Here is a 26,470-nt window from a genome sequence, read left to right on the forward strand (position 1 = left end):
ACATAAAGCAAATATTAATAGACATAAAGGAAGAAATTGATCATAATATCAATACAATAATAGTAGAGGACTTTAACACTCCACTTACATCAATGGACAGATCACCCAGAAAGAAAATCAATAAGAAAACAGTGGTCTTAAATGATACATTAGACCAGTTAGACTTAATAAATATCTAGAGGATATTCCATTCAAAAATAGAATACACATTCTTTTCAAGTACACATGGAACATTCTACAAGATAAATCACATGCTAGGTCACAAAACAAGTCTAAACAAATTTAAGAGGACAGAAATTACAGCAAGCATTTTTTTCCTGACCCCAACAGTATCAAACTAGAAATGAATTACAGGAAGACAAATGGGAAAGACACAAACCCATGGACATTAAACAACATGCTCCTAAAAAACCAATGGGTCAATCAAAGAGGAAATCAGAAAATACCATGAAACAAATGAAAATAAAAACACAGCTTTCCAAAATCTATGGGAGGCTGCAAAAGCAGTTCTAAGAAGGAAGTTTATAGCAATAAAGGCCTATATCAAGAAACAAGAGAATTCTAAAATAAAAAACTAACCTGCCATCTAAAGGAATTAGGAAAAGAAGAACAAATGATACCTAAAGTCAAAAGAAGGAAATAATAAACATCTGAGCAGAAATAAATGAAATAGAGATGAAAGAAACAACAGAAAAGATCAATGAAATCAAGAGCTGTTTTTTTGAAAAAATAAACAAAATTGATAAGCCTTTATTTAGCCAGGCTCATTAAAGAAAAAAAAAAAAGAGAGTGAGAGAAAGAGAGAAGATCTAAATAAACAAAATGAGAAATGAAAGAGGAGAAATTAAAACCAATATCACAGAGATAAAAAATCACAATAGAACACTATGAACAATTATATGCCAAAAAATTGGACAAGCTAGAAGAAACAGATAAATTTCTAGGAACATACAATCTTCCAAGACAGAATCAGAAAGAAATAGACAATCTGAACAAACTGATCACTAGTATGAAATTGAATCAGTAATCAAAAAACTCCCAGCAAACAAAAGTCCAGGAGGTTCTGCCAGTGTAAGGCAGGCCACAAAAACTAGAGGCACTGCTGCCATGGTCAAAAAGAGGTCACCTGATCTGGAGTAGTGAACAACAACCACACCCAGAAGTCTTGTCGTTGAAATGATGATCTCAGTAATGGTTGAACAGGGAGGGCCAACAGCTCTACTAGCCTGAGATTGTGAATGTGACTGGGGAAAGCATATTCCTGACTGACGTGACACACAAGCACAGTGGATGCAGAAGAACTGAGTTATCTGGACACTCCTAAACAACCATGAGACTACACATATGTATAGAGGACATGTGGAAGGGCTCAGAGGAAAGTAAAAGTTTGGCAGGTATGAGAATGGCCAGAACACTGAATACACAATCCTAACACATATAGAGATCTATCTATTAGTAGAGGACAAAAGCCTTATTTGAGAACTACCTCTGTTCAATTTTGGCTGACCACTAAGATAAGAAGACACAAGGGTGATACCTAAAAAGCCAGGGTTCAAATTAAAACCAAGAATAATAAGAACAGAACAAAATCGAGCTGAGACATCAGTGGTCACACAGTTAGGAAGGAACAGATTTAGCCCAAGGAAGTGACTTTACAAAGAAGCAAACTTGCATAAAAGAACAACAACTTTCCGGGGAAAAAGAAGAATACATATGCACACACTTAAAATTCTGAATATTTTAAAAATTTTAGGCAAACACAGAAATAGGAAAGTGTACCCTATTTCAGGAAAAAAAACACAGTCAATAAAAACAGTCTCTATGTGCCCACAGATGTAGCATGAAGCATAACAAAGGACAACAATTTAGCTATTATAAATGTGTTCAAAGAACTAGAGAAAAAGATTTTTTAAAATTCAAGGAAAGTATGAAAACAATGAATCAATAATCTCATAAGGAGAAAGAAAATACAAAAAAGAACCAAATCAAAATTTTATTTGATTTATTTATTTTTATACAGCACTTATTAGTTAACTTTTTTATACAAATTAGTGTATATATGTCAATCCCAATCCACATCAAAATTTAAAGTAGAAAAGTACAATGACTGAAATGAATAATTTAGTAGAGAAGCTCAATAGCAGATTCATGCTGGCAGAAGAAAAAAACAATCAATGAACCTAAATACAGATCAATAGAAATTATCCAATCTGACTAGGGAAGAAAACCAAAAGGAGACCAGGAAAAACAGATAATCCCCAAACGACTGCCTCTGGGAGGCAGAAGAACGTCCATGCTAAAGAAATGTACTTCGGGATTGTGTTCAAGTCTATTCAAGTAAGCATTCAACATCTCTCATTATATACAAACACATAAGAATAGCCAATGCTATCAGGATCTTCAGGATCTAGAAAAACAGGCAGGGCACTTGGGGTCATTGAGGTAGCCAGGGAGATCAGTCAGACCAAGATTTGTCCAGAGTCCAGAGACAGTGGTCTCCCCAGGATGCAGGCACCATTCTCACTCAATCTGCCATGTAAAGGTCTGTACCATAAGCCTTTCCTTGTTGGCCTAACAGAGGAGCAGCATCAGCCATCCAACAAATCCAAGACATGACCCTACTGGCAAGGAGAGCATCTAGGAAGGCAAAGCCATCATGTCCTTGAATCAAAGCCTAAGTAAACTCTTAGGATTTGTCTTAAGTCGCAGCTTTCCTTAGAAGCTAGAGGTGTGAGTGTTTAAATCCCCCACTGGCCTGTGGAATCTAATGCAGTGCCCCCACCCCCCACCAACCCCACTTCCGGCATGGTGTAGATACACTTTCTGTACCTGTGCATTCTGCTGCCACGTGAGTAAAACTCCAAGATTGGAACAATAAGTGTGTTAATGCCACATACTGTCCTTAGAAGTCTTGTGGCATTAACGGAAGGGACAGGAGCAATGGTGGACATGAAATTACCCCTCCCAGAACCTCCTCCACATCAGCCTGTATGGGAACTAGCCCAGCATATCTGTATTCCACAGAATGCCCCAGAGGGGGTCTACCTTTGCATCTCTCTCCTGCCTGCATAGCACACTGATCTTTAACATTTTCAGTAACTCAGAGACATCTCTGGGACTTTCACATAGCTCCTGTCAACATGTCGGGCCATTAACTACAAACTTGATTTTGATGGCTTGCTTTTCAAGAATAATTACCCTGTACCTGAAATGTTAGCCTATTTACTGCTTGTGCAAAAACACGACAATAAAATCAATGTTCTACAATTCCTGAAAGTAAAAAAAAAAAAAAAAAAAAAAAAAAAGTATCCATCCTGAAAAACAAGAAAAATGTATTGAAGAAAAAATTAACAGGGCCTCAGAGAGCTGAAGTGTACTAACCTAAAATGGAAGGCCCAGAGGTGAGAAGAAAAGAGCACAAAAATATTTGAAGAAATAATGGCTGAAAAATCTCCAAACTGATGAATAACATTAGTACATACATCCAAGCAGCTCAACCAAGCTCAAATAGGATGAATACTGAAACATAAATACCTATAGATATTATAGTCCAATTGTTGAAAACTACAGAACAAGAGAAGTTCTTAAAAGGAGCAAAAGAAAAATAACTCATCACATATAGTGGAAAATCAATATGTTTAAAAGTTGACTTCTACGTGAAATAATTGATTCAGAAGGCAGTGGAAAATCACATCCAGATACATGAAAGGAAGTAATAAACTGTCAACGAAGAACTCTACATCCAGAAAAACTATGTTACAAATATTAAGGTGAAATTAAAACATTCTCTGATCAACAAGGGCTGAGAGAATCCATTGCTAGCAAAGCTGCCTTATGAGTAATACTAAAGTAAGTCCTTCAGGTGCTACTTCAAATCCATGGGAGGAAATGAAGAGTGCTGGATACGACAAATAAGTGGGTTAATATGAAAAATTCTATATATGTATTACTTCTCATTTCTCCTCTCAAGTACTTTAAAAGGCAGTTGACTATACAGAGCAATGAATATAACACTGTATTGCTGGGTTACGATACATAGAGGTGTGATATATGTGTGAACAGAAATGAATAGAGAACAGAACTATGTTCAAAAATTTTTTCCATAATTTATCAGAATTAAGTTAAAATATATCTGAGGTGGAGTGTGATAAATTCAGAAACATAATATAATCCTTAGAGCCATCACAAATTAATACATAGTAAAAAAAAAATCAGTGGAGAAAATGAAAAAATGATATGCTAAAATACATACCTAAAACAAAGAAGGTATTAAAAGAGACAGGGAACAAAAAACAAGACAAGCAGATAACAAATAGCAAGTGACCAATTTAATTAAAATACATCAACATTACATGAAATATAGATGGTCTAAACCCCCCATTTAAAAATAAGAGATTGTCAGACTGCACAAAAAAATCAAAATCTAACTAAATGCTGTCTAAAAGAGAAATACCTGCATTCAAAAACATAACTATGTTTAAATAAAAAGGATGAAAAAGATATACCATAAAAACTATAACCATAAAAAAGTTGGAATAGCTATAAAAAATAACAGATAAAATAGATTTAAGAAAATACGTTTTATACAGGCAGAGATGGACATTTCATAATGATAACAGGATCAATATTTTAGGAATCCGTAACAGATATATGCACATATGCATCTAACAACAGAGCTTCAAAATCTATGAAGCAAAAATTGACAGAATTTAAATAAAAAATGGATGACTAAATAAAAATACTTGAAAATTTCAATACTCTAGTACTTTCAATAATTGACAGAATAACTAGACAGAAAGTCAGTAGGGTTATAGAAGAACTGAACAACAATATCAACCAACCAACCTAACTGACATACATAGAATGTTGTACCCAACTACTACAGAACAACCATTCAAGCACACATGGAACATTTTCCCAAACAGACCATATGCTAGGCCATCAAGCAATTCTTAATAAATTTAAAGGGATTAAAATCATACCATATATGTTCTAGACCACAATGGAATGGAACAGACAACTGAAAACCAATAAGAAAAAAACCAACGAAACTGAAAGTTGGTTCTCTGAGTAGATAGCAACCTGATAACCCTTTAGCTAGGCTAACCTCAAAGAAGGAGAGAAGGCACAAGTAAAATCAGGAATTAGAGAAGGAATATTACTATTAACCCTAAATAAATTTAAAAGGTTAAACAACAACCCTTATAATGAACAATGCTATTATATCCTCACAAATTAGACAACCTAGACTCAGGGACAACTTTCGAGAAAGACACAATTTATTAAAACTGACTAAAAAGGAAATAGAAAATTTGAACAGACCTATAACAAATAAAGAGACTGAATTATTCATTTAAAAATTTTCCACTAAAAAAAAAGTCCACCAATTCCACATGCCTTCACTTGGCGAATTCTATCAAATATTTAAAGAAATAATGCCAATACTCCACAAACTCTTCCAGAAATAGAGGAGGAGAAAAGACTTCCCAACTCATTCTATGAGGCCAGCATTACCCTGATATAAAAACCAAAGACACTGTCAGAAAACTATAGACTAAAATCCCTCATGAATACAGATAAAAAAATAAAAAGGTAAACCGTGTTCGGCATCATATGAAGAGATGACGCGCCATAACCAAATGGTCTATATCCCCAAATACAAGATTAGTTTGGGGGAAAGAGGAGGGTGGGATGAATTGGGAGATTGGGATTGACATATATATATATATATACACACACTACTATGTATACAATAGATAACTAATGAGAACCTACTGTATAACACAGGAAACTACTTGGTGTTCTGTGGTGACCTAAATGGGAAGGAAATCCAAAAGAGAGGGGATATATGTATATGTATGGCTGAGTCACTTTGCTCTACAGCTGAAACTGACACAGCAGTGTAAAACGACTATACTCCAATTTAAAAAAAGATTAGTTTAATCAATTAATTATGTAAAATTGATTAATGAAATATATCACATTAATAGCATACAGTAGGGGAAAAACACACATGATCACCTCAATAGATTCATAAAAACACTTGATAAAATCCAAAACCACCTCAGCGTAAAAAGTCTCAATAAACTAAGAATAAAAAGGATCTTTCTCAAATTCATGAGGGGCATCTATGAAAAATTCACAGTTACCATTGTATTTAATGGTGCAAGTCTAAATCCTCTTACTTTAAGATGGAAATGGATTCAAAAAAACGTTAACTTCATATAAAACACTCATGATAAAACAGTAAGAGAAAAAAACATGACTGAAAATTTCATCAGGCATTATTATCCTAATTTTATAATGAATATAATCATTATACATAATGAATATTATATGTGTATTATATGTGATAACAAAAAGTTGAAAGATAAAACAACCCGCACTCCACAACAAGAGAAGCCACCACAATGAGAAGCTTGTGCACCACAACAAAGAGTAGACGCCGCTCGCCGCAACTAGAGAAAGCCCGTGCGCAGCAACAAAGACCCAACACAGCCAAAGATAAATAAATAAACTAAAAAAATAATAATAATCACTTCTTTATTTTAAAAAAAGTGGTCATCATCAAGGGATTTTTATTTTCTCCTGTATATGTTACTTGCTTTCCAAATTTCCTTTAATGAGGGCATTATACTAACTTAGATAAATCAGACAGAGAAAGACAACTACTGTATATCACTTGTATATGAAATCTAAAAAAGCTGAACTCAGACAAAAGAATGGTGGTTACCAGGGGCTGGAGGGTAAGGATACACACACCCTACACAGATTGGAGAGATATTGCTAAAGAGTGCAAACTTGCAACTATAAGATCTGAAGATCTAATGCACAGCATAGTGATTTTCAGTCAACAATACATATTACATACATCAAAGTTGCTAAGAGACTAGATCTTAAATGTTCTCACCACAAAAAAGAAATGATAATTATGTGACCTGATAGAAATGTTAGCTAACACCACACTGGTAATCATATTGCAATATATGTGTGTCAAATCAGCATGCTGTACACCTTAAACTTACATAATTTTATATGTCAACTGTATCTGAATTTAAAAATTCCCATTAATTAGAATGTTACCTTGGTATCATTTAAAAACCATATTTTTAAGATCTTAAGGCAATGTAAATTATAGTTTATTTTTAAAAGGTGAGCAGGATATTAGATCTGCAATGTAAATTATATTGTTAAGGCAATGTAAATTATATAGTTTATTTTTAAAAGGTGAGCAGGATATTAGATCTGCCATATTGGTTTTTGTTTTTAAAATAAGTGTTTGTGTGGGAGGGTGGAAAATGCAAAATTGATTAACAGGAAATAAATAAAGTAAGGTTCCTTGTCTAGCCTTTAAAAGTTATAGAACCCAGAGGTAAACAAATGATTGAGCAGGATGAATGTGAGCTACTGAGAAGAGAACAATGTCTGTAGCAATTATATTAAAAATGTTTAGGCAGTCCAACAGCTTAACTTCATTTGTTATACATGTATGATGGCTTCCAAGAAATTTATTTAAAAACAACACCAACAAGAACAAATCTCAAGCTCTTTTCTGAGCTTCCTCTTTTACCCAGGCAATCTCATTTACATAGGGTTTAAGAATTAAAGTCAAAGACACTGAGTAAAGCTGGGAAAAAAACTACTGCTATAGTACATCATCATCTTTCAGAACAAGTGGAAATTATGATTATCAAACTATGATATTTTAAAAATATCTATACTGTAATAATACATATGAACAACTAAGGTGACCAGAATTACATGGAAAAAATAGCCCTCATGTTTTTCATAGATGCTCAACAATTTTCACATCAGTTTCTATTAAAACTCATTAAATCCAACAATAGCAGAGTTTTAATTTATAAATGATCTTTACATTTCAACTTTGTCAAAATATTTTATTAAAGTCACAGGCAACTCTTTCAAAAAAGGAAAAACAAACCTCTGCTAGGCACAGGGTAGAAACCCATCTGCTCAGAGGTGTGAGCTAGATGTAGCAAATTACATCTGCAAGCCTCACTGCAAATGCTCTCTAATGAAATTCAAGATGTTGATTTTGACCCACACACCCTACACAGATTGGATCTGGCTATATTAGCGATCATCTCTCCCTTCTCATGGCAACTGAAATCAGATGACACATTTCAACAAACAGTTCCTCATTTTGAACTTTGAAGTCCAAGTTCAGTATAGAAGGCTCAAATCTATAAAGTGAGAACGCTTTTGTTCATCCTATTGATCATCTTTGTAATGCTAAAGGGTTTTTTTTTTCATTTTGTTCATATCATAATGACTAGATCACTGTATTTTGAATCTAAACAACTAGATTCAAAAATTAAGGTTTAAATAGAAATTTAGAACTCCAGTATGATAACCAAGCAACACCAAAGACAAAGAGCAAGAGAAAAATAACTTCACAGGAGTTATGAATCCAAGTTAAAAAAAAAAAAAAAGATAAAGAAAGTTTTAATTGAAACCACGGTCTTCATAACCACCAGGGTCAAATGGTGAAACATCAAAATTTTAACTAAAAATTCAAAGTTGTTTCTTACAGTAGAATACAGACAATGCATCATTAAGTTCCATTTTTGCTTAAATTATCCTGACTTGGTTTCTGTTGTGTACAACCAAAGGATATCAAGGTATATATACATCTAAATACCATCTCTCTTTTCCGCCTTTCTCAAATATTTTTTTAAAGACACTGGAAATTTGTTATATCAATTTTTCACTTTCTGTTTAGTCCTTAAGGCACCATCATCTGACCTGCATTAACACTATTCCTCTGAAAGTACGGTGATAAGAAAAACCAATCATCCAAAATTGTCAAATCCCTTTCACATCTTTTAGTCCTCATCTTATTGGGCATCTCTGCTACATTTAAATGACTAGATTGTGTGTCTTCCATGACACTACTGCCTCATGGGTTTTTCTGTACTTACCTTATTCACAGTTTTCAACATAGATTATTTTTTTTCCTTTTCAGCCAGTGAACATTAGTGTTCCCCCCTTTTTCTATCTGGATTATACTTATTTGTCTCTACATAAGTGATTTCAGGTGATCACATCTTTTTTCATGGTCTTCCCTGCTATCACATTGTGTATCTCTAACAATGATTCCTCTTTTGAGCTCTAGACCCATATATGCAACAGCTTATTAGATATATTTACCTGAATGTCCCACAAACACTCTACAGTATGTGCCAACCTAAATTCATCCTTCCCAGCTTCCACACCCAAAACTAAACCTCTTTCTTCATTTGTAATCATAATATTAACCATATAAATGTCTACACACATCCAAGCTAGGAACCATGGAGTTATTCTACACATTTACTTCTCTTTCACTATCTATAACTAATCCAGTCACAAAGTTTTGCCAGTTTTTTTGTTAACTATTTCTCTATTCTTTCCCATTTTCTCCATCCCTATCACCACCATTCTGGTTCTGACAGTCATGTTTCCAGACAACTATAATAGCTAGATGCAATATCTAATCTCCTTGCCTCCAATTTTCCTATCTTCCCCTGAGCCCATGCCCTCTCAGAACCCCACCAAATCCATCATCTACAATTATCAAAAAACATTTACTGAACAAAAATGAGTTGAACATAAAACAATAATAGTATTGGAGAAGCAGACTAGAAAGAAGCGCAATCGGAAGGTGGTATAGATTTAGATACACTGCATATCTGGTTGATCATGAATGATTGAAAATATTTATCTACATTCTGAAACCAGCAAAATGACACTGAGAGAGAAAAAAAGCATTATAACTCAAAATGAGGATGAGAACAGGAGAGGACAAAACAGCAGATAAGTAATATCATGAAATTTTTAAACATATAAATATAATAGATAAATAGCAAGTGACTGAGGCCCAGAGAGATAAACCATAAAGGATCAATCTGATTCATGACAACCATCCTTCAACAGGTTCCAATACTCAAATATGTCTGAAAAAGAGAATGTGGAATGACACTGAAACCAGGAGGACTAGTTGAAAACTGAAAGTGAACAGACCTCAAGATTCTTTCTCAATCTATGCACAGGTATAAAGATAAAGAGTAAACTACTTTTTACATGTATGCATCAAAGGGTTATACTCAAATATTTTTACAAACAACATTTAAAATGAAGAAAAAATATATACTTATGGTCTTTCATAAGTTAATATCTACAGATTTTTAATGCCTGAAGAAGTTTTAAATATCTTGAAATAATCTCCTTTCCTCAAGGTAGGTTTGGCCAATGAGAATAACCAGGTGGTTAAAAAACTGAAACCTGAAGTAAAATTTAGGTTTCAATGTTGATTATATAGTCACTCTATAGTCTCCTAGGGAGTATGAAAAATAGACTTTAGAAGTTTCTATTTGATTCTAGTCCTCTCCATCTGGTGTATGATATTTTTAAAAGTTGAAAATAAACTAAGATTCTAACTCATCAGTTCTGGAAAAAAAATCAGAGAATATAATAACATCTTATGCTTTAAAGATGGAGACTTCTGTAGCTCTTAAGACATTCATAATATATTGGAAAAACAAGATAAGAATAAAACAATTTATCAAATGAAAAGGACAAACAGTTGAAGTTGGCAGGAGCGCTGCAGGAGTAAGAGGGATTTGAAAAGAATATTGAAGAGATAACAAATAGTACGGTAGTACACATCAGCCCTTTCATAAAATCCATTAAGGGGGGGCTATAATATTGTCATAACATCTTTAACCTCACTGGGGGATTCTATTTCCAGAAACAATGGTAGATTTCATTCCCTGAATGACCCTTGCACTAAAAACAAATGAAAATGATGAATGTATTTATAAAATGTTTATATGTAACACATAGTATGATTAAAACTTATATTTGTTTACACACACAAACACGCGCACGCACACACACAATACCTCCTTAAAATCATTAATGAGTTTCTCCAAAAAGTAAAGACTATTAATGCCATGGAATGAGAGAAGCCAGAAACTCAGAGGTAAACAAAACAAATCGCTTGAGGCATTTCAAAACTGGTGAAATTGAACATCCTTGCTCACAAGTAAGGCTGATTAAAGAATTAGACAATAATATAAAATAAATGATTCATGTATCAAGAAACACAAAGAAGCCTTGAAAATTATGAATAAAAAGGAGTTTTAAAAATCAATCAAGGGCTTCCCTGGTGGCACAGTGGTTGAGAGTCCGCCTGCCGATGCAGGGTACGCGGGCTCGTGCCCCGGTCTGGGAAGATCCCACATGCTGCGGAGCGGCTGGGCCCGTGAGCCATGGCCGCTAGGCCTGTGCGTCCGGAGCCTGTGCTCCGCAATGCGAGAGGCCACAACAGTGAGAGGCCCGCGTACCGCAAAAAAGAAAAAAAAAAAATCAATCAAAATGAAAAGAATATCATAAGTAAAAATTTAATAAAGTGCTACAAAGTTCAAAAACGGGTAAATTAATTTATGGTTTTAGATGTCAAGATGCAGTTTGAATCTGAAGAAAGAGGTTCGCAAGGAACTAGAGAAGATCTCCTGGGTGCTGGTAATATTTTTGATCTTGATTCAGATGTAGGCAACAGGGGTAGGTTTATTATAAAATGTATCAAGCTGTGAACTAAGAGTTGAGCAGTTTTCTATATGATATATTTGAATTCTATAAAAGTTTATTCAAAAAATTCAATGAATAACTGTTTAACAGCATATTAGACCCAGCTTTAAAAAATTAATGAAATGGAGGATCAGATTAAAGAAATTACTGAGAATGCAGGTCAGCAAGTCAAAGAGAAAAAATATAAAAGTACAAAGAAGAGACAAGAATAATACAGTAAAAATGTGAAAAATTCTAAAATATATTTAAGAAAGAATAAGGCACAGGCAATATCTGAAGATATTATGCCAGAAAACTTGCAGAACTCATAAAAGACACCAACACTAAAACTTTAAAACACAAAGATTTAAAAAATTCTGAAAGCTGCCAGAGAGGAAGGACAAAATACCTTCAAAGAAACACAAACTGCAAGTGGACATTGCAGATAAATATTTTCATTGTCAATAGAACAATGAAAAGCAAGAGTCAGCACAATGGAATTTTTAATGGTTCAGACAAAAATAACTACCAACAAAGAAATTATATATCCACCAATATATCTTTCAAAAAGGAGGGCAAAATAAAGACATTTTCAAACAAACAAAATTAAGTTTGCTAACAACATATCATCACTAAAAGGCAAAAGGAAAATGGTCTGAGATAGAATAAAGGACTGAATTGTAAGAAGGAATGTCTAGTAAGGCACTAGTATAGGAGTCCACAAACATGGCCCATGACCAAATCTGGCTATCAGATTTTGTAAATAAAGTTTCAAAGAAACACAGTCATGTCAGTTCATCAACATATTGCCTACGGCTGCTTCTGCACTCCAAAGCAGAGTTGAGTAGTTGCAACAAGACCACATAACTGGTAAAACTGAAAATATTTACTATCTGGCTCCTTACTAAATAAATTTTCCAAACCCTGCCCTGATTATATATATGCAATAAATATAAGCAATTATTTTTTTAAGTGATAAACCATTAATCCAGAGAGGATGATTGAATTAAAGTATTTTAAGACCTGTGTGTTGTTCAGGAGCAGAGTAAATAACTTGATTTAATGCATAATTTAATAAATTAAATATGCAGCTTAATATTTCTAGGACCAGAGCTGACTTTGAGGAAAGGGTGTTAATTTCTAAGATTGAAAGAAAAACAGTTAAGGAATACTTTCCAATATAGCAGGAGAAAAAAGGAATTAAAATAACATATATTACAGTATAAAGGAAAAAAACTGTTATTTAAACAACTAAATAAATTCAAACAAGATAGTGAACAGATAACAGGAGAAATCGAGGATGGGAGAAATGGGAGAAAATATTTGCAAATCACATATCTAATAAGTGTCTAATATCAGAATATATAAGGAACTCTTACAACTCAACAATAAAGAGACAAATAACCCAACTAAAAAGTGGGCAAAGGATTTGAAAAGGGACTTCCCTGGTGGTCCAGTGGGTAAGACTCCGTGCTCCCAATGCAGGGGGCCCGGGTTTGATCCCTGGTCGGGGAACTAGATCCTGCATACATGCTGCAACTAAGAAGCCCACATGCCACAACTAAGAGTTCACATGCTGCCACTAAAGAGTCTGCATGCTGCAAGTAAGAAGGCTGCATGCCGCAACTGAAAATCCCACATGCCACAACGAAGATCCCACGTGCCGCAACTAAGACCCAGTGCAGCCAAAATAAATTTAAAAATATTTTTAAAAAGAAAGGATTTGAATAGAAGAAGAAAATACAGAACAGGATCTACAAATGGCCACTGAGCACATGAAAAGATGCTCAAAATCATTAGACATTACGGAAATGAAAATCAACACCACTAGATACCACTTCCCACCCACTGAGAAGGCTAGAACCAATAAGACAATAACAAGAGAACAATAATAAGTGGTGACACAGATATGGATAAATTAATATTGTAAATCAACTATACTTGCACATAAAAATATGTGAATAAATTAGAACCTTCATTCATTGATGTGGGATTGTAAAATGGCACAGATATTTTGAAAAACAGTCTTGTCAATTCCTCAAAAGCTAAAGCACAGAGTTACCAAATGACCCAACAATTCTACTATATATATCTAATAGAAATTAAAACATATGTCCATGCAAAACAGTGTACAAGAATGATCATAGCAGCATTATTGATAATAGCCAAAAAGTGGAAACAACCCAAATACCCATCAAGTAATGAATAAATAAAATGTGGTATAACCATAAAATGAATTATTATTCAGCCATAAAAAGGAATGAAGACATACATACTATAACAATGGTTCTATGAAAGAAGTGAAAGATGGCTTCTTTCACTTACCACTTATAATGGTAAGTGAAAGAAGCCAGTCACAAAAGACCACAAATTTTGTTATTTCATTCATATGAAATGTCTAGAAGAAGCAAATTCATAGGGATAGAAAGACAAGTGGTTCGTAGGGTCTGGGGGGAAGGGAGAAAGAGGAGTAGGTGCTAATGATATACCAATTCTTTTTAGGGTGATAAAATTATTCTAAAATTTTATAGTGATGGTTGCATAAAACTTGTAAATACACTAAAAATCATCTAACTGTATACTTTAAATGGAAGAATTTTACAATATGTGAATTTTATCAATGAGTTTTAACAAAAAATCAAGGTACAAATCATTTAATCTTACAAAAATTATTCCAGAGTTAAAATTTTAAAAAAAAGGAGGAAGCACTCCCAGCTCACTTTATGAGCTTTATGAGCTCACTTCACTCTAGCGTATCTTTGATATGACATGTAATAGCTATTGTGATAATAAGGAATTCCCTATAACTGAAAACAAATAACAAAGAATGGCTATGTCCAATATGCTAGAGAAATTATCAAGACAAAGAGCACTTAAGAAGAACTCTAAAGAAGTTCCTTCTAACTCTCACAATTCTATGATTTTATGATAATGGTATTCATATCATTAAGTACCAACAGTAATTTCTGCCAGTAAAATCATGCTTACTTTTGATAAACCTATGAAAACTAGATTTCAATGGAAATTTCAATAGAGAAAAGGAGAGAGAAATCGACATTAAGTCAAAATCAAAAATTGCAGACTGTACCTGCTTTTCAATAACAGTACTGTGGTAATCTGAACGATATCAGGATTCAGACACTTACATCCTAATAATATGAACAAGGTGTTGACCTATTTAGCACTGTCAAAAAATTTCAGGCTTGTTATTAAAATATAGATTCACATTATTTACTTTGTGACTCAAAACTTCTCCAGGTTCACACAGTTTGAAATGAATACATCAAAGTTCAAAAGGGTATGAACCTACAACTGAAAACACTGCAACATCAGAAATCAAGTATTTACTGAAGAAAGATCCATGGCTCCAATCATCACACAATTATCTACTTTATTTAAATAAATGAGTAATCTAGAAATATAGCATGCTTGCTGTAAATAATGTATTCATTTGATTATGTATTTATGAAGCATCCATTCATAAGTCAAGTGGCTTAAATTAAAATCAACCTACTTATAATTCTTAGTTCAGCCTAATGCAAACATCTGAAACCAACATCCTTCTCAAGTTAATTTTATCTATGTTTAGCATTTCAGTGATCATACTGTATTCTATATGATCTTTTGTAGATAGTCTCCATATATACATATATATAGTCTCCATATATATAAAAGGTGTGGCTATCAATAAACATCATCATTTCGTTCATTCACTTTGTAAATCACTTAGTTCATTTCCATGCAGTTCTTTCAATGAGAAGACTGATTCAGAAATGCACTGGCATTAAAAAAAAAAAGCAGTAAAACTAAAAATATCAGTATAAAATATAATAAACATAGTAAAATAACCATAGGAAGAATTTTTTAAAAAAGTACCTTCTTCAAGGATGGGTCGTGGGATGACAAAAGGAATCTCCTGCAGAGGTTCCATATACTTGTGGCCAGCACTAACAATCTTTATTTGAGGCAAACAGAGGACAAGTGTTCCTGGCATGCTGGTTTGTCCATGGTACCAACTTCTTACTGTTCCAGGAATGTCACCAGATACAATTGTACTTGGGGAAGGCAAGCTATCACTTGGGATGAACACACAACAAGATTGTACTTCAAGCTAGAAAAGAAAAGCAAAATCAAAATATTTGGATCAGACTAAATTTGAGAGTAAATGTATCCTCAAACATCTAATATCTTTACCAGAATACACAGGCAAGCCAAAAAAAAGAAAATGCCCCATACTTATGTCTTTATGAGTTACTTTCACTAAAGAATACAACAAACACTTGAAAAGGTATTGTTTCTTGCTATAAATTTGATCAAAAGAGCACAGTGACATGAAATGAAAACGTATCTGCCTTTCCACAGTTCTTTCCAAGAAACATGATTGAGTTAGAAAATGTGCTGGCAAAAAAAGGTGAGAAAATCCTTTTTTTGCAGTTCATTACATTTTGTTAACACCAGCTAAGGCCTTAGAATGGACTAGCATTTTATTGCTCTTACTTTAAAAAATAGAAAACCACAAACAGCTATATCTATGTGAATTTGTCCCTTACTTCACATACTGAAATTTAAGAAAAGAATATTTTAAATGTTCAGATTACATCTCTAGACAAACATTAAAGGAGAACATGTTTATAACATATAGTAATGAAGAAAATTCAGGAGACTTAAAAATCAGAGTGTTATTCCTTACTTTTATCATACTTCAACTTATTACCTAAATTATGATTTCAAGTGAAATTTTTATGTTCCCCTATGCCCAGTGTAGTTACTTAGGTCGCCAGGCCCTAACAGAGTTAAAGTAAGACTAAGCAAGACCAAATAAAAAATTGAATACATCATGAGTTTTTAATTCAAAAGCAATGTAAGTTAAAGCCTATTAGTCTTAGGTGACTCTTGTACAAGGTAATATTCTGTACCTGGTTAGTAAACTGCCCAAATAGCCTACCATACTTAAATTATTTTTAAGAAAATACAAAATATAACCTTTAATTTTCTAGAAAATATTTGGCATACAAAGGTATTATCTAATAAAAACTAAAATTTGTTTGCTTGAAAAATGTTTGGATAGTCTCGCAACTTAAAATAACAAAGAGATCATATTTTATAAAAGATAACTAAGAATAAAGTAATAACCTTCTCTTGGGGTTAATATATTCCTTAGTGAGAGCATGATATGTAACAGGTCTGGAATTCCTTGATATGATAAATAATTTGCCAGTCTTACAAATTAAGTACACTTACTCATTTTCCCTTCAATATTTCTGTGCATGGACAAATTGATGAACTCAGTGAAGAGAAATATAAGTAAACTTTTGCAAAAAAAAAAGTATTTTGGTTCATGAAGTATGAGATTTTTTAGGTGTAGAATTTTATCTTGTAGCTTAATTTAAGCCTGTATATGGTTAAGTAATTCATTGTTGATTTAAGATCACAACATTTTTAACTTCTGAAATAGAAGTGTATATTGTCTCAGATGTTATTACATTTATGTTTTAAAATATATAACTGCATTAGTGATGTTAAAGTGCACAAGCTAAAGTGGCACACTGACAGCATATTCTCCTATATTAATTACGGTTTTAAGGTCAAACAATGAAGGGTCAGTGTTTAACACTTTATGTTAGATTTTTTAAAAATATTTATTTATTTATTTAATTTATTTGGCTGTGCTGGGTCTTAGTTGCGGCATGCGGGATCTTCATTGTGGCACTCGGGATCTTCATTGCAGCATGTGATATCTTTTAGTTGCAGCGTACGAATTCTTAGTTGCGGCATGTGAGATCTAGTTCCCTGACCAGCAATCAAACCTGGGCCCCTTGCATTGGGAGTACGGAGGCTTAGCCACTGGACCACCAGGGAAGTCCCTGTGTTAGATATTGATGCTATGTTGAAAAATGCTTCCAACAATGTGAGATAATTAGTTTAATATGCTGCCGTACACAGATTTATACATACATGTCCCGAGAAACAAATTTAAATTGTGCCAAAATTTCCAAAATCACAATATATTCCAAATTTCCACTAATTTGGAAATCAATTATTTAATCAAATTAAAACAACCTGAGCAATGCATACAGAATCGACAGTATGTTAGCCTGACATACATAACAAGTGTAAAAAATAAACTTTCTAAAAAATGATGTATACTGTGGGGATTCTTTTAATGATAAGAACTAAAACATATACATAATCCAAATTGTTCAAACTTATTATAATGTTACATCTATTATGTATACTAAAGCTATCACATAAATCTTTTTACACTTTTAAAATAACTGTTAAACTGTATGTCTAAAATTGTGGTTTTAATGTAAAATGTTGAGTGATTTATATAAGTGAATATAAATCTGCAGCAGTACATTTTGTATTAATGTAAGGATCTGACAATCCAAGGGAAAGAAAATGAAGTAATCTGCCAGTAAGAAGTCCTCAAACCGGGGGTCAGATCATGTTCATGGAAACCATCTGGTTGGGACCCTCTGAGCCACACCAAACACAAATGATCTTTTAAAAAAATATCCTATTCATTAATGCATCACAGCTGCACTGAGTGTTACTTCATTTTTCCATGGCAACATCCTTTTTGTTTCAAGGATCTTATTTCAGTTTTGGTAGCAACATGTTCTTTTGCCAATATTGAACACATTCATGTGTTAAAGTGAAGGGATTATTACAAATTCTTGAAGTAGAACCACCTCTATTTTGATTCCTATTAGGTCAAGGGCTACATATCTAAGTATCATATGCTGAGGATAAACCAATAAAGTAGAAATTATTCGGTATTATTTTAATAAATGAAATGATTGTCATGCGTTTTTTCTTAAGTTCCAAGTTCCGTTTTTTCTGAAGTTTCAAGTGCTGTTTGAAAAGATATATGCCATTTGTACCCCCATCCTCCGTAAGTAAGGTTTGGTAAACTTTGATTTTTCTAATTTGTGTGTTCTATAACTGTGACCATAACTGAGTTAAAAAGAAGAGACTAAGACAGGTTTCATTTATACATTAACCTAATAAGCATTTTAATTAGCCCACTCTCCATTATACAGAATAACTTTACATAAATGCTTTAAAATGCCACACCATATTTTCTGCCCCTTTAAATAATGCTCCTATTTCCCAAATAACATGTTTTCCTTTCTTCAAAACTTGAAACTTGGACTTCCCTCGTGGCACAGTGGTTAAGAATCCGCCTGCCAATGCAGGGGACATAGGTTCGATCTCTGGTCCGGGAAGATACCACATGCTGCAGAGCAACTAAGCCTGTGTGCCACAACTACTGAGCCTGCGCTCTAGAGCCCACGAGCCACAACTACTGAGCCCGCATGCCACAACTACTGAAGCCCACGTGCCTAGAGCCCGTGCTCCACAACAAGAGAAGCCACCGCAATGAGAAGTCCGCACACCGCAACAAAGAGTAGCCCCCGCTCACCACAAGTAGAGAAAGCCCGCACACAGCAATGAAGACCCAACACAGCCAAAACTAACTAACTAAATAAATTTATTAAAAAAAAAAAAACCCTTGAAACTTTAGTGATAATTATAGTTAGAAAATTTCTACAGAATGAAATGTTCTCTGCATGAATGTATTTTACTCCTCAGGAAACAGTTTCAAATAAAAAATAAAAGTGAAGAAACACTGCAGGTTGTATTTTCATTCACTTTTTCTTTCTTTTATTCATGCATTCTTTAACATCCACCATTAACTGAGCTGGAAGTCAGGAAAACAGACAAAAGACATAGTCCTAGCATTTAAGAAACTTGAAACAAGAGGATTTTAAAATACTAATAGCCTTACATAATTCTCACTAGAGCATAATAAAGTCTATAATGTCAGACACTGTGCTTATTTTGTTCAGGCTACAGTCTCAGTACATAGTACAGTGCCTAGCATATGCTAGGTGTTAAATAATTGTTAAATAAGTGAACACAATTATTTTTATTAGCACCAGATATTGATGTTAATTAAAATAATTGTTTAATGCATGTTGTTCATCATTTCATTTCACAGAGACATCTAGTAATTAATAAAATTGACTTGTTAGCCAGATTGGTTCATCTCCAGCTGTGGAACCTTTGACAAGTTATTTGGTCTTTCCATGACTTCAGAATCTTCATCTGTAAAGGGGGGAACTCAGCTTTGATATAAAGATGTAACATATTAACTGCCACCTAAATGTTCACTAAATAAACAAAGTCAATGAACATACACTAAATATCTACTATACACTAGATCCATATATTAGTTCTCATGGATTTATAAAAGATGTTCACAATACTTTTATTTTAAAATGCTGTTGCTTATGGTTTAGCTGTCTATGCATACAGAGGCCAACAAAATAAGTAGTATTATATTTGCACTATGAAACATAAATAAGCTACAGCCCAAATTGTTTTCTTATTCTATAAATTCTCAATGCGTTATGAAAATATTTGGGATATCTTCCCATTTCGTAGAAATCTAAATATACACAATTTAGGGCATTAGTTAAAAACCTCAAAAGTGCACCTGGTCTTCTTTTCCACAGTGAGTGTTACAAATCTCCACACTTTTCCCATAGATACTTGTCAAGGGAAGACATGAAAAAAATCCTAGATTTGTATTCCAGACTTCCTCTTCCTAACAAACTACCATGCAACTGCTGTCACTTTCTCAATGCCTATAAATAAAAATATAGCCCTGTGTGCAAATTTTAAGTATTAAATGTAAATAATTACTTTCATAATTAATGTGATTGACAACGGATATGTCTAGCCTAAAACGTCTTATCTCATCCTGGAGATAAGCCAGGAAGTTCACTGGACTTGAGAACATTAAGTATATCGTGCAATATGATTACTGCATCACTCGTCATACACTATATGTAACTCTCTGGGAGAAAAAATTCAATTGTTGTAGCTTAACTGGCTTATGGTGCTTGAGAAACTTTGACACTCTCACCAAAATCTCACAGAACGTGGAAAGTCATTTCCTAAAAGGAATAAAAGATTATTAGCAAAAAAAAGGAGATCAGGATGCTTTGTATGGAAAATAAAGTGTCCATTTTACACTATACTGTCCACAGTCAGAAGACTTCAGAAACTACAAAAAACACCCAGGAAATGCCATAGGACAGCAACACGATCTTCAATGTAAAAGACAAAAAGACCTGAGTTTGGCAAAAACCAGGGTAATGTTCTCCTTTATTAGTGAATTCTAGGCCAGAGTACTTCTATTTTGTCAACCGCTTGCCATTGCCAATTATGTGGTTCTGGAATAAAAAATGTAATAGATAGGAACTTTGCTGATGAGCAGATGGAGAAAAATTGCAAAAAAAATGAGCTTATGCTAATCTATGGTGAAAAGGCCCCCCCAAAACCAAATTCATATTAAAAAATTGTTCAGCACTACATTTAGCACTATAAAACAATCCAATTACAGTTAAGTATGCAAGTTCTTTTTCCCATTGAAAAACAAATAGGTTATCACAAATATTGTTGATGTCTTAATGCAATGTACGTCTTTCTAAAATAAGTAAAAAGTTCATGGGCTTAGCAAATATCAACTTTGGCTCCAAAATCAACTTTCCAGAAACTCTGATTCCAAACACATTTACTTGCTCAAACTTCCATTAAAAGAATAATCCTTCGATGGCTTTAAGTTATGATGTTTTGTTTAATCTGATGACAACTTCAGGGTTTTCTTTTTTATATTTTGGCTCATAAAATGTCTTGGACAATGGACACAACTTTTTTAAAAACTCAGTTTTAGGGCCCAGATTTTGATCATTGAATCAGAATCTAGTTTTATTTTTGAACTTTTTCAGAATATATTAACATTTGGAAATGTCTAAATATATAGTATGTATAATACAGGCCTGGGACTAGGAGTGAGGCAAGCAAGGTGCCTTGATCATTTTCAAAATAATCTATACAAATATACATCATTTAGTACTCCCATAATTAAATGTTAATTTATACACAATAAGCTTAGTCAACTGAGGAACATCAGACTAAACTGTACACTTAAAAAAATGGTTAAGGTAAATGTTACATGTGTATTTAGCCAAAAAAAAAAAAGAGGAACATCAGTATCTTTACTTATAACTAATCCATAATGACATATAAGATTAAGTTCATTGTTCGTGATAAAGCTAATGAAGGCACTGCATCATTACAAAACAAGCAAAAGAACCAAAAGAATTACATAAGAACGTTAGACTTGGAAATACCTTAAACATTACTTAATCTAGTCATTTCATATTACAGATAAGCAAAGTTAAGCCCAGAGTTAACATCCAGAATCTGATAGTGCTGAACAATGGCTCCTTGAAATTCTATACATCCTTGGCTTCCTTGAACTCTCTGACCTTTCCTTCTACATTTCTGATCATTCCTTTAGGGTTTCCTTCAAGGATACTTCCTCTTATACTGACTACTTTAGAAATGGTATCTGCTTGGCCCACTGCTCTTTCAACTTAACATACTTCTTTGAATTCTCCTAGTTTTAACCATCTGTAGATGATTTCCAAAATTATATTTCTTCCTTAAACTCCAGATATGAATATTCAGTCTAAGAGATACCTGGATATCTCACAGGCATTTCAAATACATGTGTAAATTCAAACTCCCAATTTGCTGCTAACCTTGAAAAGCTGCTTCTCACTATCATGTAATGGCATCACTATCTACCCAGATCAGAACCTGGAATGCCAGTTAGACCCCCTCCTTTCTCGTATTCTCCAAATCCATAAGTCACTAGGTTCTGGTGACTTTACCTTAAGTCTCTCAGGGTTTGCTGTCTAACTTTCCCTATTGTCTAGTGTTTTGAAACCATTGTTTAATATACTTTATCCATTTTTTGGTTGTTTCAGGCAGCAAGATAAATCTGGGCCCTGTTACTTCATCCTGGGCAGAAGAGGATGTTCTCCAGAATATCTTACGTTGTGGAGTATTCATGTGTTTACTTATTGGCTTACAAATATCGTAACGATCTCAAATCGCTTGGAATCTTAAATTGGAAGATTTTCCTAGAGCCGTCAAAATATCAGGTAGCCTAATACTAGCTTTCTTAGTCCCTGTTACAACGACTTCTCAAAACGATATCAAAAAAGGGTAATTACACTAAATTAATCCATTTTTTTAATGGAATGGGTAAAAGGAGTAAGGTTATTTTTGATACAGTTACTTATATCATCATGAAATAATATTTAGAACCAAAGTAAATTTCAAACAGCTATATATTCTTTATAGCTATTATATTCTGGAGAATGCTATAAAGTCATCTAATTCTATAAATCAATAAATACTAATCTGAGATAGTATCCAAATTCACCATGAACCTGGCAGAGCATGCCCTAGGTACCCTTTCAGTAAATGACATTTACCTTGACATCTCCATTTTTCTTTTGGATCATAAGAGTTTTCTAAGGGATCTCTCTAAGAGACACTCCCCACAAAATGCTTCATAGAATGGTTATTTGCCTTTTTCCTGCTAGACCAACAGAACTGTTATATTTCTTTTGTCTCCTCAACATCTAGCATGATCTATAACAAAGATTAAGTGCTGAATGTGAGAATGAATGAAAGAATAATAAATGGAGGGAAAGAGCATTCTATAATGTATTACTAGGCAACTAGCTGTTTTAAAAAAGAAACAAGTTTATAGTAGGGTACTAAAAGGTTAACATGCTTATGATCATTAAGTAAATACTTATATTCCAACAGAAATTTTTGGGAAATACAATGTTTAACAGAAAGGATATAAGAAATTTCATAAAGTGAATATGTCATAAAGTGACATATTAAAGAGCAATAGGGCCTTGGAGCCAATCCTCAAATTATATTCCACCTCTTCATCGACTCCAGAGCTACATTTCTGAGGAAAGTATAAGATAATTAATATTAAAAAGACACATAAAGTCCAAGGGATCTGTTACAGTCCCACTACAGTGGAACTTCTATTTCTATATATATATATATATTACATATACATATTTCATACATATGAAGCGAATACAATATAAGGTTATTTTGGTATCAAAGCACTTTCACTGGAATAGAGGAGGAAAACTGAGCAAGAAAAGAAAGGAGCTGTGTTGCCAGGAAAAGAAAGCTGTAGATGAGAGTCAAAAGAAAGCAAATTTTTGTAGTAGGATAGACATCTAAATTTAAGAGATATGTCCATGAAAATCTATTATACACTAAATAAGTCTCAGAAAAGACACAAAGAAAACATATCTTTCCTACCACAGTTTTTGGTCCCAGTTTAATGAAATCAAAATACAACTAACTTCTGAATACAACTGGCTTAAAGTACAGTGCTAACGAAAAACATGATATGTAAGGTAAAGTGCTAGAAAGAGATCTAATAATATTTGGATTATTCCTTTCTTCCATGAAATATTATTTGTGTCAAACTATAATCTAGAACCTCAGATTGAACTATAATCAGATAAGTTCACTGTTATTTATTTATATAATAATTATAGTAGAAATATGTGCTCAAAGTAGTTACTCGTCTTCTTAACTTACTAATCACTTTAGCATTTACATTTATTGACTACTAAATACACCATAGATTACTCCCTCTAGAAGATTACAAAATAATACATAACAAGATGATAGGTATTACTCATCAGGGAAAAAAACATTTATTTTATTGGTGATTTAAATAGTAGAAACAGAATGTGTTAAAACAGTGAAATTAGAGGACCACATAAAGGTCAGTAAGGCATTATGTAGAAACACAGGAAATAAGAAAGACTTCTTAAGTTTACTATTTTATGACCACAGACTAGAGTAAACTAAGAATGCAGATTGAGGTTGACCAAATTGAGAAAAAGAATAAAACTGAGATACAGTTGCCCATGTACCATCCTCATTCCCATCAGTAATACATGTCCCTTGAGATTAAAGATCTTATCATAAGAGAAGCTACATATAATTAAGTGAATAAATATAAATAGTTACCAGGAGCAAAACCACACATGGTCTCGTTAGCTCTATCATGTGGCATGAGTAAATGCTTGTACTAGGACTGAGTGATATACAATGAAAGACATCATAAGGAGATAGTCTTTATTATAGATTAAAGAAAGTAACATTGAATATAAATGTTCAGCAATATCTTAAGAGCACTGTCTGTTTTCTTCTTCTACAATCAATCTCAAACAATGTAAAGGCACTAAATGTTTCCTGCATTCATGTTGTTTCACCTTCCTATCTCATGCCACCAATGCATCAAAGGAACCTCTAGAGGAGGAACACAGGTAAGTCAACACGAGGAGTTATTAGGATAATATTAATAGCAAAGGCCTCATGCTGGCAGAGATTAGTAAGATATAGCTGATGTCTGTGAAAAAGTCATGTTTCCTGCAAGTTAAGAGTTAAAACAACAACAAAAGAATGACAAAAACACTTTCTCTCTCCCCCCTCTTCTCTTAATTTTATAAAAGCAGCATGCTAAGAGAGGCTGTAAAAGATTGCCAAAACCCAGGTTACTGGCCCTTGTATTAAATAGTATTTCAAATACAGATGACCCTTAAACAAAACAAGGATTAGGGTCACTGAACCCTCGCAGCAGAAAATCCAGATATAACTTTACAGTCCACCCTTTGTATTCACTGTTCTGAATCCACGGGTTCAACCAACCACGGACCATGTAGTACTGAAGTATTGAAAAAAATCCACATATAAGTGGACCTGCACTGTTCAAACCCATGCTGTTCAAGGATCAACTGTAATCATATTTACATGATGATATTAGGGAACTGGAGGTGTTTTTAGATATATTTCTAAAAAGTGATTTAATAAGGTTTTATTGTAGTAATCAGACTATATTATAGCTACGCATAGGTGTCTGTATCACTTTTCTATACTGCATAGCAAATTACCACAAATGTAGCAGCTAAAAACAGCACAAATTTATTATCTTGCAGTTTAGGTGGGTGAAGCATCCTGGTTTAATTTTATAGATCATCTACCTTGTTCTTTCTTGTTCATAAGGTGGAAGCAACATTCTTTTGCAATTTTCTACAACTTAAACAGAAATGGAAGGCCCCAGTACTTAGATATTACTGTCTGGTATACATAAAATTCTACAAAGATGCCTCTGTTATCAGTCTTTCATATCTTATTTCAAAGAGGAAAAAAATCTATACAAAAACTGAGCAACTGCTGAGTTACCCTTACCTAATTCCTATGAAATGAGATAAGCATTTAATTGTGTATTTTCATCAGTTAAAACATGATCTGGAAGAAGTGTAATTCAATAGATTAAATTATGTGTACTTAAAAGTGAAAATAAGTGAGAAGAAAATTTAATAACAATAAAATAGATAGTTACAATTATCATTTTCATATTTGGTTTATAATTAGGTAGGAATAATAATTAGATAACCCTTTTATTTTAATTCCAACTAAGTTTTTTATTTCAGTACTGAGATAAGAATGTTATTGGTATATTGACCATTTAAAATATTACAAATAATGCTTAAAAGAAACAAAAAGTAAAACGAATTATTTAATTCAAATAACATTTCAAAATTTGTGTAATTTTATAACTTTATCAGGAAGAGCATATGTTTCATATCATTTTATTAATAATACGCAAAGTGCACCAATAGTTTTTATTTAAATTATGAAATGAGATGGTATACATGAGTGTCACCAGTGAGAAAATTTTACCAATATTAAAGGTTCTGAAAATTAAAAAGAATCATAAAAATTAAAACCATGATACTTCTAACTTTCATTTTACCTGCAGTGTGAGACCCTTTACTGCATTCCATACTACTCCAATAAACTCCTTCATTCTTTCTTCAGGACTTCTACAGCCTTCAGCTATATTCAGCATGGCTTTCACAGGAACTGACAATGGTCTGGATTCTAAGAATAAGAATAGCTAGAGTTATTTAACATA

General features: G+C 33.3%; 1 protein-coding gene across 15 annotated transcripts in view; it reads right to left on the reverse strand.

Annotated features, from left to right (window-relative positions):
* VPS13B (vacuolar protein sorting 13 homolog B) overlaps window positions 1-26,470 on the reverse strand; it is a 795,728-nt gene that overhangs the window by 417,965 nt on the left and 351,293 nt on the right. For all 15 annotated transcript variants that reach the window (XR_013824628.1, XM_079901966.1, XM_079901971.1 and 12 more), the window contains 2 exons: window positions 26,309-26,436; window positions 15,448-15,682 (listed from right to left, as the gene is read on the reverse strand). Coding sequence is in view for 14 of the 15 variants with exons in the window: in XM_079901966.1 (XP_079758092.1) it covers window positions 15,448-15,682; window positions 26,309-26,436 (363 nt within the window). In the remaining variant the exon portion in view is untranslated. The remainder of the gene's footprint in view (window positions 1-15,447; window positions 15,683-26,308; window positions 26,437-26,470) is intronic.

The sequence above is a fragment of the Stenella coeruleoalba genome (assembly GCF_951394435.1).
Source record: "Stenella coeruleoalba genome assembly, chromosome: 17".
NCBI classification, from domain to species: Eukaryota; Metazoa; Chordata; class Mammalia; order Artiodactyla; family Delphinidae; genus Stenella; species Stenella coeruleoalba.